This window comes from Pterocles gutturalis, unplaced genomic scaffold (genome assembly GCF_000699245.1).
Source record: "Pterocles gutturalis isolate BGI_N339 unplaced genomic scaffold, ASM69924v1 scaffold17540, whole genome shotgun sequence".
NCBI lineage: Eukaryota > Metazoa > Chordata > Aves > Pterocliformes > Pteroclidae > Pterocles > Pterocles gutturalis.
In genome coordinates this window covers 36,125-50,570 of record NW_010146204.1, presented here as the reverse complement: position 1 = coordinate 50,570, position 14,446 = coordinate 36,125, and the positions used below count along the sequence as shown (strand labels likewise).

The 14,446-nt window shown below is 49.6% G+C and overlaps 1 protein-coding gene across 1 annotated transcript in view; it reads left to right on the top strand.

Moving 5' to 3' along the window:
• LGR6 (leucine-rich repeat containing G protein-coupled receptor 6) overlaps nucleotides 1–14,446 on the top strand; it is a 69,703-nt gene that overhangs the window by 39,759 nt on the left and 15,498 nt on the right. The window contains exons 4-9 of the mRNA XM_010085659.1: nucleotides 5,158–5,226; nucleotides 6,723–6,794; nucleotides 7,996–8,067; nucleotides 9,172–9,240; nucleotides 10,205–10,276; nucleotides 13,243–13,308. Of these exons, the coding sequence (XP_010083961.1) occupies nucleotides 5,158–5,226; nucleotides 6,723–6,794; nucleotides 7,996–8,067; nucleotides 9,172–9,240; nucleotides 10,205–10,276; nucleotides 13,243–13,308 (420 nt within the window). The remainder of the gene's footprint in view (nucleotides 1–5,157; nucleotides 5,227–6,722; nucleotides 6,795–7,995; nucleotides 8,068–9,171; nucleotides 9,241–10,204; nucleotides 10,277–13,242; nucleotides 13,309–14,446) is intronic.

Below are 14,446 nucleotides of genomic sequence, written 5' to 3'. Positions count from 1 at the left end.
TCCTTCTCTCTTTTTGGCCCGATTGAGGTTATTAATAGTTCCAGGCTGCATGTTGTCAGCTTCAAATCACCCTGGCAGTTAAAGCCCAAAATAACTGTGCCTTTGATGTCAATTTACTTTTATTTCTAAATAAACAATGGCATTGGTTAAGATCTCCCAAATATGAAGCTACAGGCTCACTGTAGAAATAACAATGGAAAGCCAGCCAGTTCATTGTGTCTTGGGCAGACCAGGTGACCTTTAAGAGGTTTGCATTTTAACTAGAAGAACAGACCTCCTCCTTTCAACATCCCACTGTGATGCCTGGAGCTGACAACCTGGACCCCAACTAAGGAAAGTGATTTTTTACAGTAATTTATTTTGCACATCATTTCTGAACCTCTTGGCTGTGTGATTTTGCTTCCAAAATCCCTTGATAGTGGGCAAAACTCTCTTGCTTATGCCATACCCATTATTCCTTTTTTTTGTTGTGAGGCTTCCCTATTGTTTTGGCATAGCCATGGCCATGGTGTGCTGCCATCCTTCCACCAGGTAGTGCTGACACTGGGAGACCCCGAATGTAGTGTGCAAAGCCTTGGGGAAGACCCCAGAGCCAGGGCAGCTGACACCTCAGCAGTGTCAGTTCCAGCTCCCTTGGGCCAAGAAGCCTCCCTGGCCAGCCACGGCGAACCCAGCCCACGTGCCACAGCAGTGCAGTGGGGCTAGTGTCACCTGGAGGCAAATTTGGGGTTTTGCAGCTTTTCCAAAGCTGGAAGCTGTTGGAAACTTTCAGAACATGGAGCTGGGACCAGCAAACCATTGACCAAGCAGCTCAAGTAAGGCAGGGAGACAAAGGGGACACTTGGAGGCATTTTCTACAGCACGTCCATTTTCTATACCCACCCAGCCCCTGAAAAGGATTTGGAAATGATGTATGGTTCACTGACATGCTCAGTGCAGGAATTTTTTTTTTTGCTACTGAAGTCAAAACACAGAATCCTCCCTGACCCACTGAGCCCAGACTCCGTCCCATCTGCCTTGCCCCTACACTGGGAAAGAAGCTCTGGACACCCACTACCGGGCATGCAGGCTGGGCCAAACTCATCATGGGAGAGAAGGCGGAGAGGAGCAATGTTTGGGATGGATGTAGCCCTGCTGATGTCAGATGTCTGCAGCAAGACCTGAGGACTAAGGAGAGATGGGGAGGCACTCTTTATTGGGGAGTGTAGTGAGAGGACAAGGGGTAATGGGTATAAGCTAAAAGCGGGTAGAGTTAGACTAGACATTAGGAAGAAATTTTTCACTGTGAGGGTGGTGAGGCAGTGGCCCAGGTTGCCCAGAGAAGCTGTGGATGCCCCATCCCTGGAGGGGTTCAAGGCCAGGCTGGATGAGGCTTTGGGCAACCTGGGCTAGTGGGAGGCGTCCCGGCCCGTGGCAGGGGGGGGCACTGGTTGGGCTTTAAGGACCTTTCCAACCCAAACCATTCTATGATCCTATGATTCTATGACTGAATTCCACTAAACAAGCAGAAACTTCCCCACAGGCTCCCCCACGGTGAAGGTCAGAGGCTGTTTCTGGGTCATTGTTTGAACCATAGCCCCACTCAAGTACTGGGAAGGAAGGAGAGGGGAGAGGAAAGCCACCTCTTGTGTCTTGGCGTGGGTCTTGGGTTCAGGGAGAGCTACCCCACCACCTGGGGAACATCTCAGATATTGGCTTCTCCCAACCTCCTCCGACCAGAGGAACCCCACTGAAATCGTCAGGGCTTGGCACAGGGCAGCACTCGAGGCAAGTCAGGGCAGTGCAAGTGGCACACAGATCAAGAGCAGCCGGCTGCGAGCATCACTCAGGGAGCTGTTAACGAGCACAATTGGGTTTGGTTTCCAGGAGGGAAGCTCACCTCACCAAAAACCAGGAAGCACTATCAGGAGCGAGCACAGGCACATTGTCTCTCCTGGGCAGACTGGGGTTGCTGGCAGCCAGGCTGGAGCAGCATGACTACACCTGGTTGCATTTCCACTTTCCAACAAGCCCAGTAGATGCCAACATTCAGAGATGTCTTTTTTACCCAGAGGGAGCTGCTGAACACAATGCTCTTTGTATCTGTCAAGTGCAGGGGGAAGGGAGGCACTGAGATGCTGCCAGGGCTGGGAAAGGTGTGTGCTCGCTCAGGAAGAACTGGTCCTGTACATACTTGCACACACACGGAGGTACAAACAAAATGTTCATCTGCTGATGAAAGACCAGCCTGCCTGGAAGACACACGGGCTGGAAAGGAAATGCATTTTTAGAGAAAGACAGGAGCAAATTTTACAGCACACTGAATTATTCCTTGTCAATAATATTGGTTACAGACCTAAGCGCCCTTCTTCTGTTAGTGAATCGCAGCCAAGCCTCCTCTCTGTTGGGCAATATTTTCCGTCTGTTGGCTGCTCACAGACACGTCGGGTATAGCTGGGGGGAAACTCAACCCCAGGCCATCACACAGAGCTTCCTCCAGCGCCGATGATGTGAGGGCAGTGGGCTGAGTGTCATCTGGGGACGGGGCTCCCAGTGCCTCTCCTCCAAGGTCTGTCCCTTGGCATCACGCAGGCTCATCCCAGCCCCTCGGTCGGTGGGACAAGGGAGGGCAGTGACACAGGCACTCACCCAGCCTTGAGTGACCTCTGCAGCTTCCTGCTCTGCTGTGAAACCTCACTGTGACCTTGGAAAGTCACTGCAGGGTGAGACTTTTAAAGATATTAAGCATCTTATGTGCAGATAGAGATTGGGGACTGTCAGTCAACTTTGATGGCTCATACCCTCTGATTTCATTCAGTGCAGTGATCTGAAGGTTAATGGGATTTGACTGGTGCTTTCAAAATGTGCAGCAGTGTCCTGTCTGCACTTCTAATTGCTCGTTCTCTTTGGAAATCCACTCCTGTGCCTCCCTGAGCTCCAGGGAAAGGATGTGCATTGTAAAAGTCCTGCCCTGTCTGCCCGTGCACAACAGAGTCTGTAGGATGTGACGCACTCAGCCGTGACAGTGATGGGCGCCTGATAGGCACCGCCAACAGAAACTGGCTAAGAGCATCCAAGCAGCTGATAACAAGCTACGTGTGCCTTGCAACGAGTGAGGCCTATGAGCAGTCACGTGTTGGCCTATTTATCCTTAAGCAGATCATTTTGGGCTCAAGCAGAGAAGACTGGGAAAAATCACTGATCTGCTTGGACCCAGGGGAGAACTCTGTCAGAGCAAGCTCTTTAGGACATGCAGAGCTCTCATATCTAATAGGTGTGAGCTGGTGTGAGGAGGGGACGCATTTCCCCATTTCACTTCTGGGTCCCGGGACGTGCACAGCAGCTCCATGTGTGCTGGGACCCTGCCGCTGCACTGCAGGTTGGACATGGCGGGGAGGCAGAGCTTGTGGTCTTGTCACCAGCCCTGTTCTCCTCTCCTGCTGATCGCCAGCACTGGCAATTATTGGACTATTGGACTATGTGAACGCTTTCCAGACCTTGAGATGTAGGTCCTACAGGAGCAGGATTCGTTTGCTCACATCCATACAGGTAGTGCAGGCAGCCAGTCTCCCTCTGTAACTGGAGGAGAGAAAATAGCCCTTGGCGTGGGGAGGCAAACCCTGCCATGGCCTGGGCTGCAAAGGGAATCCAGCAGCAAGGTCGTCAGACCATGGAGCTTTCTCAGGGCTGCACAAGACAAAACCCACCCAGGCCAACCTCACGTCCTAGACAATACTTATCAGGGAATTACAAGACAGGGGTCAAAACCAGAAGAAAGATATGGAATAAGTCATATAAGCCTGGAGTCCTGGAAGGCGCAAGGGAAGACCAATTTGGAGAGACCCTCTGGGGTGATTTACTGCATAAATACCTACAGGGCAAAGCCGAGACGGTGCTGTAGAGTAATTCCCAGGCAGGAACACTAGTAAAGGAGAAGACTATATGAGAGAGGGGGGCCAAGAGAGATCATAATGTAATTACCATGCCTGGGCCCAGAGGATGAGAATTACAAGGTAATTGAGCAGGAACTCATTGCTGTGTAAATGCATGGTTATTTCTGTTCCATAAACCACAATCCAGGTTACATGGTAATTACTTTGAGGTCCATTAAGTGTAATTATACAGTAATCTTCAGGAGCCAGTAATTACCCTCATGTTCCAAAGTATCTACCACTGCTTTTCCAAGGAGAGCATTGGGCATGCTAGAGGAGGAGTACTACACATCTAAAGCCCAGCCAGTCTCCATGGGTCCCCTCCAGTCAACAGCAGGATCAGTGTCTTTGTAAGGCTGCACCTCCCAGGCTACCAGCAGTGCCCCATAGCTCAAATCAATCCTTTTCCAGAGGTGCCAGCCCATCCTTGGAGAACAAATACAGCCCAAGATGTTTCATTCAGGCACAGATGTCTCTTCTGTTTACCAAGTCAGGGCAAGTAAACTGTGAGCTTGTCGTTATGACCAACATATTATTTTTTTACTTCATCTATTATACTGCAAACTAAACACTCAGCAGTGTCAATACCTCTTGCACATCAGTTCCACCTTTGTCTCACAGTTTCCAATGTGGAGTTCAACCCAACCATCAAAAGAAGACCTATGTCTTCCCATAGCCCACTCTTCCCACTGGTCCCAGTTACAGCATGTCCCAGCAGCAGGGAGCTCTGGCATCCCCAGGCCAAGCACCAAGGGAATGGTCCCCTGATGACCTCTGTACTGCAGGGCAAGGGGGCCCAGAGAAAGCCCTTTCACGAGGCCCACACAACTGAAGTTGCTCTTGTGTTTCTTGTCCTTGATAACATCCCATTGTGACCTGGAAAGGCAGGAAAAATGACTCGCAGCGCCCCTGGGGGTGAGTCCCTTGGAGGTGGGATAGGGCACTCAGGAGATGTGAAGCAGCAGCATGGTCCAGCACCAGGAATGGAGGGACTTGGGGGGGAGTCCAGATGGCAGCATGGTCCATGGCTTGGACCCGCTCTCGCCTGACAGTGCTCCTAGCAGGGAATATTCCCGCTGCAGGAATGTGTGAGATTTTGTTTCCAGGCAGTGGCTAGATCAGCATTGTAGGAAAAACCTGCCTCCCATGCCTAACAACCAAGTTTCCATGCCTTCAAAGCACAGATACACTCCGCTGAGTTCCTACAGCCACGTTAATGAGTGTTTTTCCCTTCTCTGTCTTTCAGTGATCTAAACTACAATGAGCTGCTGGAATTCCCTGGGGCTATCAGGACACTGGGCCGACTGCAGGAGCTGTGAGATTTTCTATTTATTCCTTTTCAAAAGCATTCCCCAACAGAGTGACTAATAAAGCCTTGCGTGTGCTCTGACTAGGGGAGAGCACTCTGTCCAAGCCTTTCTTTTATCTTTCCCAGCCCTCTCCACCATGCACATAAAAGCAGTTTATCCCCTCGATTTTCATCAGGTCTAATCACCCTCTGCACCGTGGCTGGTGGAGGGGACTGGGAGATCCCCCATCAGGCTTGGAGCAGGCTCCTCCTGCAGCTCCTCATTCTCCTGTGACATCTGATGGACTCTGATCTCCAGCTGCTTTGAATGTCCATTCCCCAGCTTGGGACCACAACCACGGAGCAATCTGTGTTACTGTGAGGCCATGGGTCCTGCAGGCCCTGCACCACCTCCTCTGATGTGCAGAAACTGTTTGATCTCCCTTAGGACACATTTATAACAGGGAATTACAAAAGTTGATGACCATTTTAGTGGCTAGCTCTCTCCTCTCTAACCAGTCAGCCTGGCAGACACTAAAAATGGGAAACCATCCTGCTTAACGCCCACTAAGGTAGAAGCCCCAAGATGGGGCCAAGTTGAATTGATGTGCATCTGCAGTTCCTGTTGACCTCAGGACTGTGTCACACTGGTGACAGGCTGGAGTGGGACAAAAGCAGCTGCTTTGGTGCTTCTGGGAGGCTTGGAGTAAAAATCTGATGCTACTTCTTTATTTTACTGGAAGAACTTCTGGTCAAGGAGATTTCTCAGATCAGATCAGGTATCATCAACACTCTGATATTCAAAATGAGAAGAAGATCCTTAATCCTCTTTGAGGTGGCTTTTGAAATTCCTATCAATAAATAAGAGGCAAATTTCAAACAGCCATCAAGCTAATCACTCACACAGGTTCCTCTGGGATTAAACAACCTGAGCATGTCCCAGAGCCTGGTCTTGGTCCTGGATGCAGGATCCTGTGGCTGCCTTTGATGTACAGGAGATCAGACTCTGGCCTCAGAGCTCTCTTCTGCTGCAAAAGTTTGCTGATAGCCATTTTCTCAAGCTTAACTAAAAATATCACAGCTAGATCTACAAATACTTTAAAATCGCACGGACCAATAACCTGTGGCCGGCTGCACTCTGGTTAACAGGTGTGGAACAATAACAAAGAGATGATCCATAAAAATTGTAATTAATGGAGCATACAAAACAATTGTGTTTTGTTTGCTCCACTTTCCTGACCTGTAAAGTGTTAAACCTTAAGTCCTTGTACTCTCGGTGGGTTCAGTGGAGTGACGTGCTGAGCACCAGACTACCCACAGAGTAAATACAGCAGAATGGGGGCTCTGACCTGCCAAGGGACAGACCTTGTTCAATGTCTGGGATAATGCTACATCAGGGACAGATCCTACACCTCCTATTTCATGTGTTTTGAAGGCTCTCTGCCTTTAAAAGTGCTGATGAAAGAAGGTGTCTTCAAGCCTTTCTCACCCATTAATACCAAGACATTTGTTTCTCCCAACAGTGGTTTTCATAACAACAACATCAAAGCTATTCCAGAGAATGCGTTTGTTGGGAATCCCCTCCTCCAAACAATGTAAGAAAATTAAACAGTGTTTCCGGAAAGGGGTATTTCCTGATGTCTTTGGTTGGGATTTCTGAGAGTTGTCAGCATGACCGTAATTGGGTATTTGTTGTATCTAGGCCAATGCAAGCTGAAATTAGCTCCTTCTAGCTATGCCTGATATTTTCTGCCGTGGGTTCTCCTTTCCCTGCAGCTGAACTTTGCTGCAGTGCAGGCTGATAACGAAGGAACAATATATGGGTGGTCTGCATGGAAATCCTGCCAGGCATAACAGGATTTTCTAAGCCCTGGTTGACATCTGCCTATGTTTATTCCTTGTGTTTAGAAAAACTGCTAGCAAGCTGCAGCAGTAGCTATATGTGTCGGGGAGCTGGGACACCACAACATTGTGAGTCTACCCCAGACCCATGGACATGAAGTTCTGCAGACAAATACACCCAGTTGCCAGCACATTGCCCCTCTCACCCAGACACAGGCAGAGATTTTGGACAGTTCTTCCCTGAACCGCAATGATATTGTAAATCACAGCAAGTGGCAAAAGCTCTGCTTGGCCAATCTGGGACTTAAGTTATAGAAATACCAACATTTGGAAAGCCAGGGTGACACTGGGTGAAAACAGTCACTGCTCCAGCCAAAATAAACCAGCCTCATCCCCTTCTTCCTTGGGCACCATCCTTGGAGTGACATGGGGGTGGGACACATGCAGAATACTCATGTCTCCATTTGATCTGCCTATCTAAAGTCTTTCACAGCTGGTGGGGAGAAATTGCTTCTTGTAGGAGATGATTCAACTCCTTCTAGAGCTAGTTGGATCCTAGAAGAGTTCACTTCTCTTCACTGACTGTCAAGAAGGAAAGATGCTGGTGCTGTGGATAAGTAAGGTCAGAGGAGGTGTCACCAAGTGCAAGGTGTTTCCCAGCAAGGTTATAGCACTATAGCAGGGCTGAAGGAGAGTTCTCATCTTTCTAGCCTGCCTGGCTCAGCAGGACCTTACAGGGCCCTTCCAGAGCAGCAGAAAACCTCAGTTGTACCGATGTTCAGCCAAAACAGGCTAGTGGGAGAGCCTGGGGCTGGCTGGAAAACCAGGGTTCCTCATAGGATAGCCAGCACCTCCTGCATAGCTTACTACTAGTTGCTCCAAGGCTCTTGACCTTTAATAGCAACTTGTTTACATGCACTGCAGAATCTGACCAGTTACTCATTTCCTTTGCAGCCATTTTTATGACAATCCCATCCAGTTTGTTGGACAGTCTGCTTTCCAGTACTTGCCAAAGCTCCACACTCTGTAAGTTTACCAAGCACATCCTCAGAGAGGTTACACATCCGAGCTCCAAGCCCTGGGAGCTGGACACCTTAGTGGTCTTCTCCCTTCCTCTCTTCTAGAGCCCTTGTGCCAATAGGGCATGATGCCACTTCTCTGGCCAGCCCCAAAGCCAAAGAGTAGACACTGCAGATGTTTTCTGCTGAGGAAGAATAATGTTGAGAAGGGCATTTTGGAGGGAGCAATTCATTCCTCCTGCCCACACAGCTGACAGGCACTGGGGTCTTCTAGGGTGTCCACAGCTGCATCAGCACCAGAAAAGACTACACTCACAAGTGCCACGACTTTTGCTGCATGCTGCTCAAACAACCCTTGCACTGTTGCATAGTTGCGCAACACAAGGCCACTGAAGGCATCTGCCTTGCTCCACAAGCTGGAGAAGCAGAGGAACACACAACCCATAACAAGAACACCATGGCAAAAATAATCTTTAATGGGCAGCCAGCAGTGACACATGAATGGCCCTAAGCCTGCTCCAGGATCACCACCATGTAGTGGACACCATACGGACCAGAACAGCAGCTCCACATCAGCTGGCCTGGACTAGTTGGCTTTTCAGCTAACCTATTGTGGCACAACACTAGATATTGAGGCAGAGGCAACCTCAAAATCTCTATTTATAAGCCTCACCCAGCCTCACGCTGCAGGAACGCATTGCAAGTATAATAAATCTTTCAAATACCCATGCATTCATAGACGCTGGGAGGCTTGGGTGGGATGCCCTGCTTACATTCCCCATGGTAATTGTTTGGGGCTTTTTATTTAATTTGGGTAGAGATCATGCCAAGAATTTCAGTGGTTGGGAGAGGGTCTGAGCTTGCCAAGCCTCCTTGTATAGAAATGTGCAACTCCGGTTCACTGCATCTGCGCTGCATGAGACATCTGCTCCACCACCCAGCCAGCAGTGCACACTGATGAGAGGGGCACCTTTGGATCTGGGCCTCTGATCCCCACATTTGGGTGTAAGGAAGCAGATTTGCCACCATGGCTGATGGGTCTGGGACCCTGAGCAGCTGCACTCTCTTCCAGGTCCTCTGTCCACCTCACTTCACCCTCATTTCTCTGCAGGTCGCTCAATGGTGCAACGGACATCAGAGAATTCCCAGATCTTAGAGGCACCACCAGCCTAGAAGTTTTGTGAGTGGCAACTCTCTCCCTTTTACCCTGCTATTTGTGCTCTTCCTCCTTCAAGGCGGTCCAGGCTGTTTCAGCGAGGACAACTTTCACAGTGCTGTGCAGTTGGTTGTCTTCAGCTCTGCCTCTCCCTGGTCACTCACCTCTCTGCTTCGTTTCACCCCTGTGGCTCCTGAAAGCAGCTTTCCTCTCTGTGAGTTGCTGTCTCAGTACTGTTGAGTGTGCTCCAATCTTTTTTCGATTTTTTTTTCTTCCTTCCCTTCTGCATCTGTGAAGGAACGAGCCTTTGGGTGCCGTGCTTCAGCATGGTTTGCTGAGACCCTATGTCTCCGCCAGTCCTGGGACCGGCACTGGCAGTGCAGTGCAGGAAACATCTACTGTGTTTGCCACACATCTGCCACCCAGACTGGGGGCTCCTGGAACTGGTCTGGTCCCATTCTCACACCACCAGACCCAGGAGAGCAGGACCCTGGAGGACATGCTGTCTCTGGTCACCCACAGTTCTCTCTGGGGCACTGGTCCACACACTGTGCCCAAACTGGGAGCACAGCTGAGCACTCCAGCCCAGGAGTGGGACCTGGCTGTGCCTTGCCTCAGGGACCCAGGGACACGCCACGTGTCCACCATACACGTGTTTCCAAGGCAGCTGTGGCTCCAGGCAGATTGGCAGTCTGGACAATGGGGAACTGGGATGGCAGAGCATGCCATGGGGGGCACTGCCGCCTGCCATCAGGTGGCCAAGGACAGCAGTGAATTAACATCCCAGAATTTCTTATAGGCACATTCACCTTCACCAGGTCCAGAAGCAGTGCCCGTTTCCAAGTGATTTTTTTTTGTTTCTCTACAGGTATTTCATTATCTCATTGGCATTTTCTCTCCTCCCACCATTTGGGACCAGTAGACTTGCAGGTTGCAGGCTGTGCGCTGGCTCTCACTAACACCATTTCTTCTCTCTCCTCCACTCTAGGACCTTGACTAGGGCAGGCATCCATTTACTCCCCAGAGGGATGTGCCAGCAGCTGCCCAGCCTCCAAGTCCTGTGAGTAACACGCCTTTCTCTGTCCTGCCTGGTCTTTAGAAAAGCACCATCAGAAACTGAGCTTCCTTCTTGTCTAGCTCAGGGAGGGGACCAGCTATGGAAGACCATCCTGTGGTTCTTGTTCCTGTTATCTTTTCCACACCAAAAACACTGTCTTCTTAGGCACTACCTTGAGCTCTGCTTGTTCTTGAACTTGCTTGCTTCATTCCAGGGTGATGCTCTGGACTCAGGGCTGCAAGCAATAAGGCACATCCACATTTGCCTTCTCCTTTCTATGCCCCATGCTAGGAGGGCAGAGAGGGTACAAAGGGCAGTGGGTAAGGACAGCAGCAGCATTTCAGAGCTCCTAGCTATATACAGCACAAAGGCCAGGTGGAAATCATGCTCACACAACGCTCTGCCCTAGCGTTGGCTTACTGCTGTTGGAGCTCCAGCAAGTGCCATCACCTGAAGGAAGGATCCTGTTCGCATCTCGGAGGGGACAGGCCTGACCTGATGGAGGTTTGCAAGGCCACATGGCCACGGCCCCTCACGTGGTGCAGCAGTGGCAGATCAGGGTTTTGCTCAGAGTCGATAAGTTGCTTTGGCTCTACCTGCTTGGCGAGGCACTGAATGATGCTGAGTGGGGGGATGTGCTTTTTTCTTTAACTTGGTACATGATGAAATCAGCATCTCAGAAAGACTCCTGCATCTTCTCAGGAATCACACCCCTTGTTCCTGAGATCCCCAACCTTGTCTGCAGATTAAGACATCCTCAGGAAATGAGTCATGAGCCAGATTTATACAAGTTTGCAGCCTTAGGGCAAGCAGGAGGCTTGCCTCTCATCAGTCTTTATACAAGCAAGCTGAAAAAGAAAACAAGTTTGTTCCAGGAAAGCAACAGGAGTGAATTCTTCATCACAGAAATTGGAAACAAGAGAAAAAAATAAAAATAAAAGAACACAGTTTGTAACTTAGCAGATCACAGCATTTTGGCTCCATCTCATCTTTAGACATCTGGACCAGTTCGACAGACATCTTGCCATGAAAGTCTAGCCTTCAGAATGGCCCAGGCTGTAGGGTCCCAAGCGCTCTGTTTATGTTTGCAAGTTATCAGACTGTAAACGTTCACAGCAGAGCCTGTTCTCCATGCCTGCCCCCTCCTCGTAGGAGTTTTATTGGGACACCCCACCTTTTTCCTTGTTCCTTGTTCCTCTTTCCCAGTTAATTTTAACGACATTAATTGCATTGTTTTTTGAGTTTGGAGAGAGAGCATGTGGGCCAATATTTGTGCACATTTGCATCTCTCTTGGCTTTGAAATGCACTGGCCTTCTGTCCCCACAGTCAGTGGCTGCTCTCGCAGCTTTCCCTGGCTTCGCCAACCCCTTGGCAGTTTGTCAGGTTGATGTTACGACTGTGACACATCTGAACACAGACCATACGGTTAACAACGCATTTCTGGCATCCTACTACTCACGCCACACTGCAGGTTTTCTGCAGAGATCCTGCACAGGGGCCGTAAGAGCCTCCACAGGGCGCGAGGCTGGCGGCTGTGCTGCGGCGCCAGTCTGCACGTGGCACCGAGCCCAGCACACCCGGGCAGGGCAGCCTGGCCGAGCTTCAGCTTGGCATCAACCTGACATCGTCCTGTTGCTTTTCTTCAGAACTTTCTCTCAGGGCACAGATTTGTATTTCCTCTCAAGCAGAAATAGATTAAACTTCCCTGAGAAAAGCTAAAGTCCCTTGATGCCACCAGTACCTCCATCCTGATGTGTGATCCAGAAATAACTCCTGGGGCTGCGTTCTCCTCCATCACTGTCTAGCTAAGTCTGTCAAGTGTCATGGATTGACACAGGGACCAGGGAAAAGTGACCGATGCTGTAGCTCTTTCTCCATGCTGGGTGACAATCTCCAGAGCCAAGCACAAAACTTTTGCTTGCTTTCCCCTCCCTCCTCCTCCCCCCCATAGAAAACTGGTGGAGAGGGGATTGGCAAAAAAATAAATAATTAAAATGTTTTAGCAGCAACTTATGGGCAGAAAGATGGAAACTGAGTTTGGAAAGTTGGTGGAGAGGCCACATACACTGAGGCAAATTTCCCTTGAACAGCCCCAAATCCAGACTCTGCTGGTGGGGGAAGAGTTGATCTCAAGCGTTACTCCTTACCCAGCCCATTTCAGTTTTAATAAATTCACATTACGCTGTGCCAGGATAAGTTCTCCTGTGACTACCCAGCCACTCTACCCTGCACACTGACATGACACCAGGCCATGAACCAGGAGGAACAGGAGTTTGCTGGGAACAGTTTTCAAGTAGCATCACTTGAAAGAATGGGGACCAGAGGCTTCCACAGTCTGTTATGTCCTGTACCAAATCTCTGCCAGTTCCACAACCCCTTCCCTAACCCTGGAGAGATGCCAGGAAAGGCTGAATGGAGAGCAGGCGATGGACAGTTGGGTTTGCTGTGCCAGGAAGGAGGGAAGGCAGCTGGCTGGCTGCTCTGCCAGCCAAAACCTCCCCGGGCTCTGCAAGCACATCTGCAGCTTTTGTGAGCTCCCCCGTCCAACAGCAGGACGGGAACTCTGGCACAAACACCTCTCTGCTTTGCTCACAGAAAAGCAAGGCTGTGCATGGCAGAAGATGGCACGGATGCATTTCACAGCTGACTTGGGGCTGGGGAAGAAAAGCACACCCCAGCTGTGGAGGCAGCTCCGTCAGTCTGCAGCTTGTGCTGGAGGGAGTGGGGCTGGGGATGGATGAGTAGGTACAACCACTGAGCAATCCTTGCCTTGCACAAAGACGCCCAAAGCAAGCGTCAGGTGTGTGCAGAGCAGAGATGCCCCTTGCCTGGGGTTATTGCTATCTGCAGCTGTGCAAAATGGAAGTCAGGTCATCCCCCTCTCCAGCAATACCGCCTTTCCAAGGGAGGGCTCAGAGGCACTCGCTTTTGCTCTCCTAATGTTGCTGTGCTGGTCCTTCCCCTGCAGAGAACTGTCACACAACCAAATCGAAGATCTTCCCAGTTTCCACCGGTGTCAGCGGCTGGAGGAGCTGTGAGTAAAGAGATGTTCTTGCTTGCGCCATGCTCTGGGGGAAAGGGGCTGTTGTGGGGAGAGAGGCAGAACCCAAACACAAAACCTAACCTTCACCAAGCGCTGGGAAAGCTGATCTCACTATCTGGACTGCAAATGGACCAGAGGTCCATGCTTTGCCCTTGTGCAACTACAGAATAAAAATGCATCACCTGAGCACAGGAACTTAACTCACTTAAGTCTTTTCAGAGGTCCCAGCCACAGCAAACAGAAATGTGACAGCACTGAATTTTACGTCACTAACTCTAATCTCAGTATCAGCTAATCAAGAATGGGACTTATCTATACCATAAATATCTTCTGCTTCAAGGGAGGGTCCCATGCCATGGGCACAAAGCAGCTCTGCTCAGGGCTAGCCCCTCCATAGAGAAGATTGATGCTTTCCTCATGTGTAGCACTTGAATTGGGTCTCATCTGGACACTGGGAGGCACCTCTGTTGCTCTGAAACAGTTATTCACGTTCAGTTCAAAGTGTCTGGAGATCTGGCCCTGCTCTTCAAATCTAACAGAGGTTCTTGGCTTTTTTGAAAAAAATAAAAATAATAGACACCATGATTTTCTATAGAATTCTGCAAGACACATAGATGTTTGGGAGCAGCATCCCCAGAAACATAAGCCGGTGAAGTTGTCCCTGCTCTCTGCTGCACCCCAGCCTGGATGGCAAGACCAGTTCATCCAGCCATAGCAAAGCCAGACCATAGGACACTGTGTGAAATTACATGAAAACGAGAGTTGCATAGCCATTGCCGCCTCTTTGGGAGTTCTGAGGACAGAGTTAGATCTGGATGTATTTTTATCTAACGTACCCCCAGGAAAATGTTTGAAAAAAATAGAAAATACATCAAAAAGGACAAACTTTCAGAATTCCAAACCTGTAGTTTCACACATTGTGCTTAAATTTCTTCTTTTGATATTTTATAATATGCCAAATTCAGACTTATCATTAATATAAAAGCACAATAAATCCCTCTTTCTTTTTCCCCTTACTTAAGTCAGACAGGGTCTTAAATTAAGTTTTTCTTGCAAAACAAGTATTTGGTCCCTTAAGCCCAAAGTTATCAGGCTGTAAGCCCTTCACCCACCAGGCATCAGCATTCCT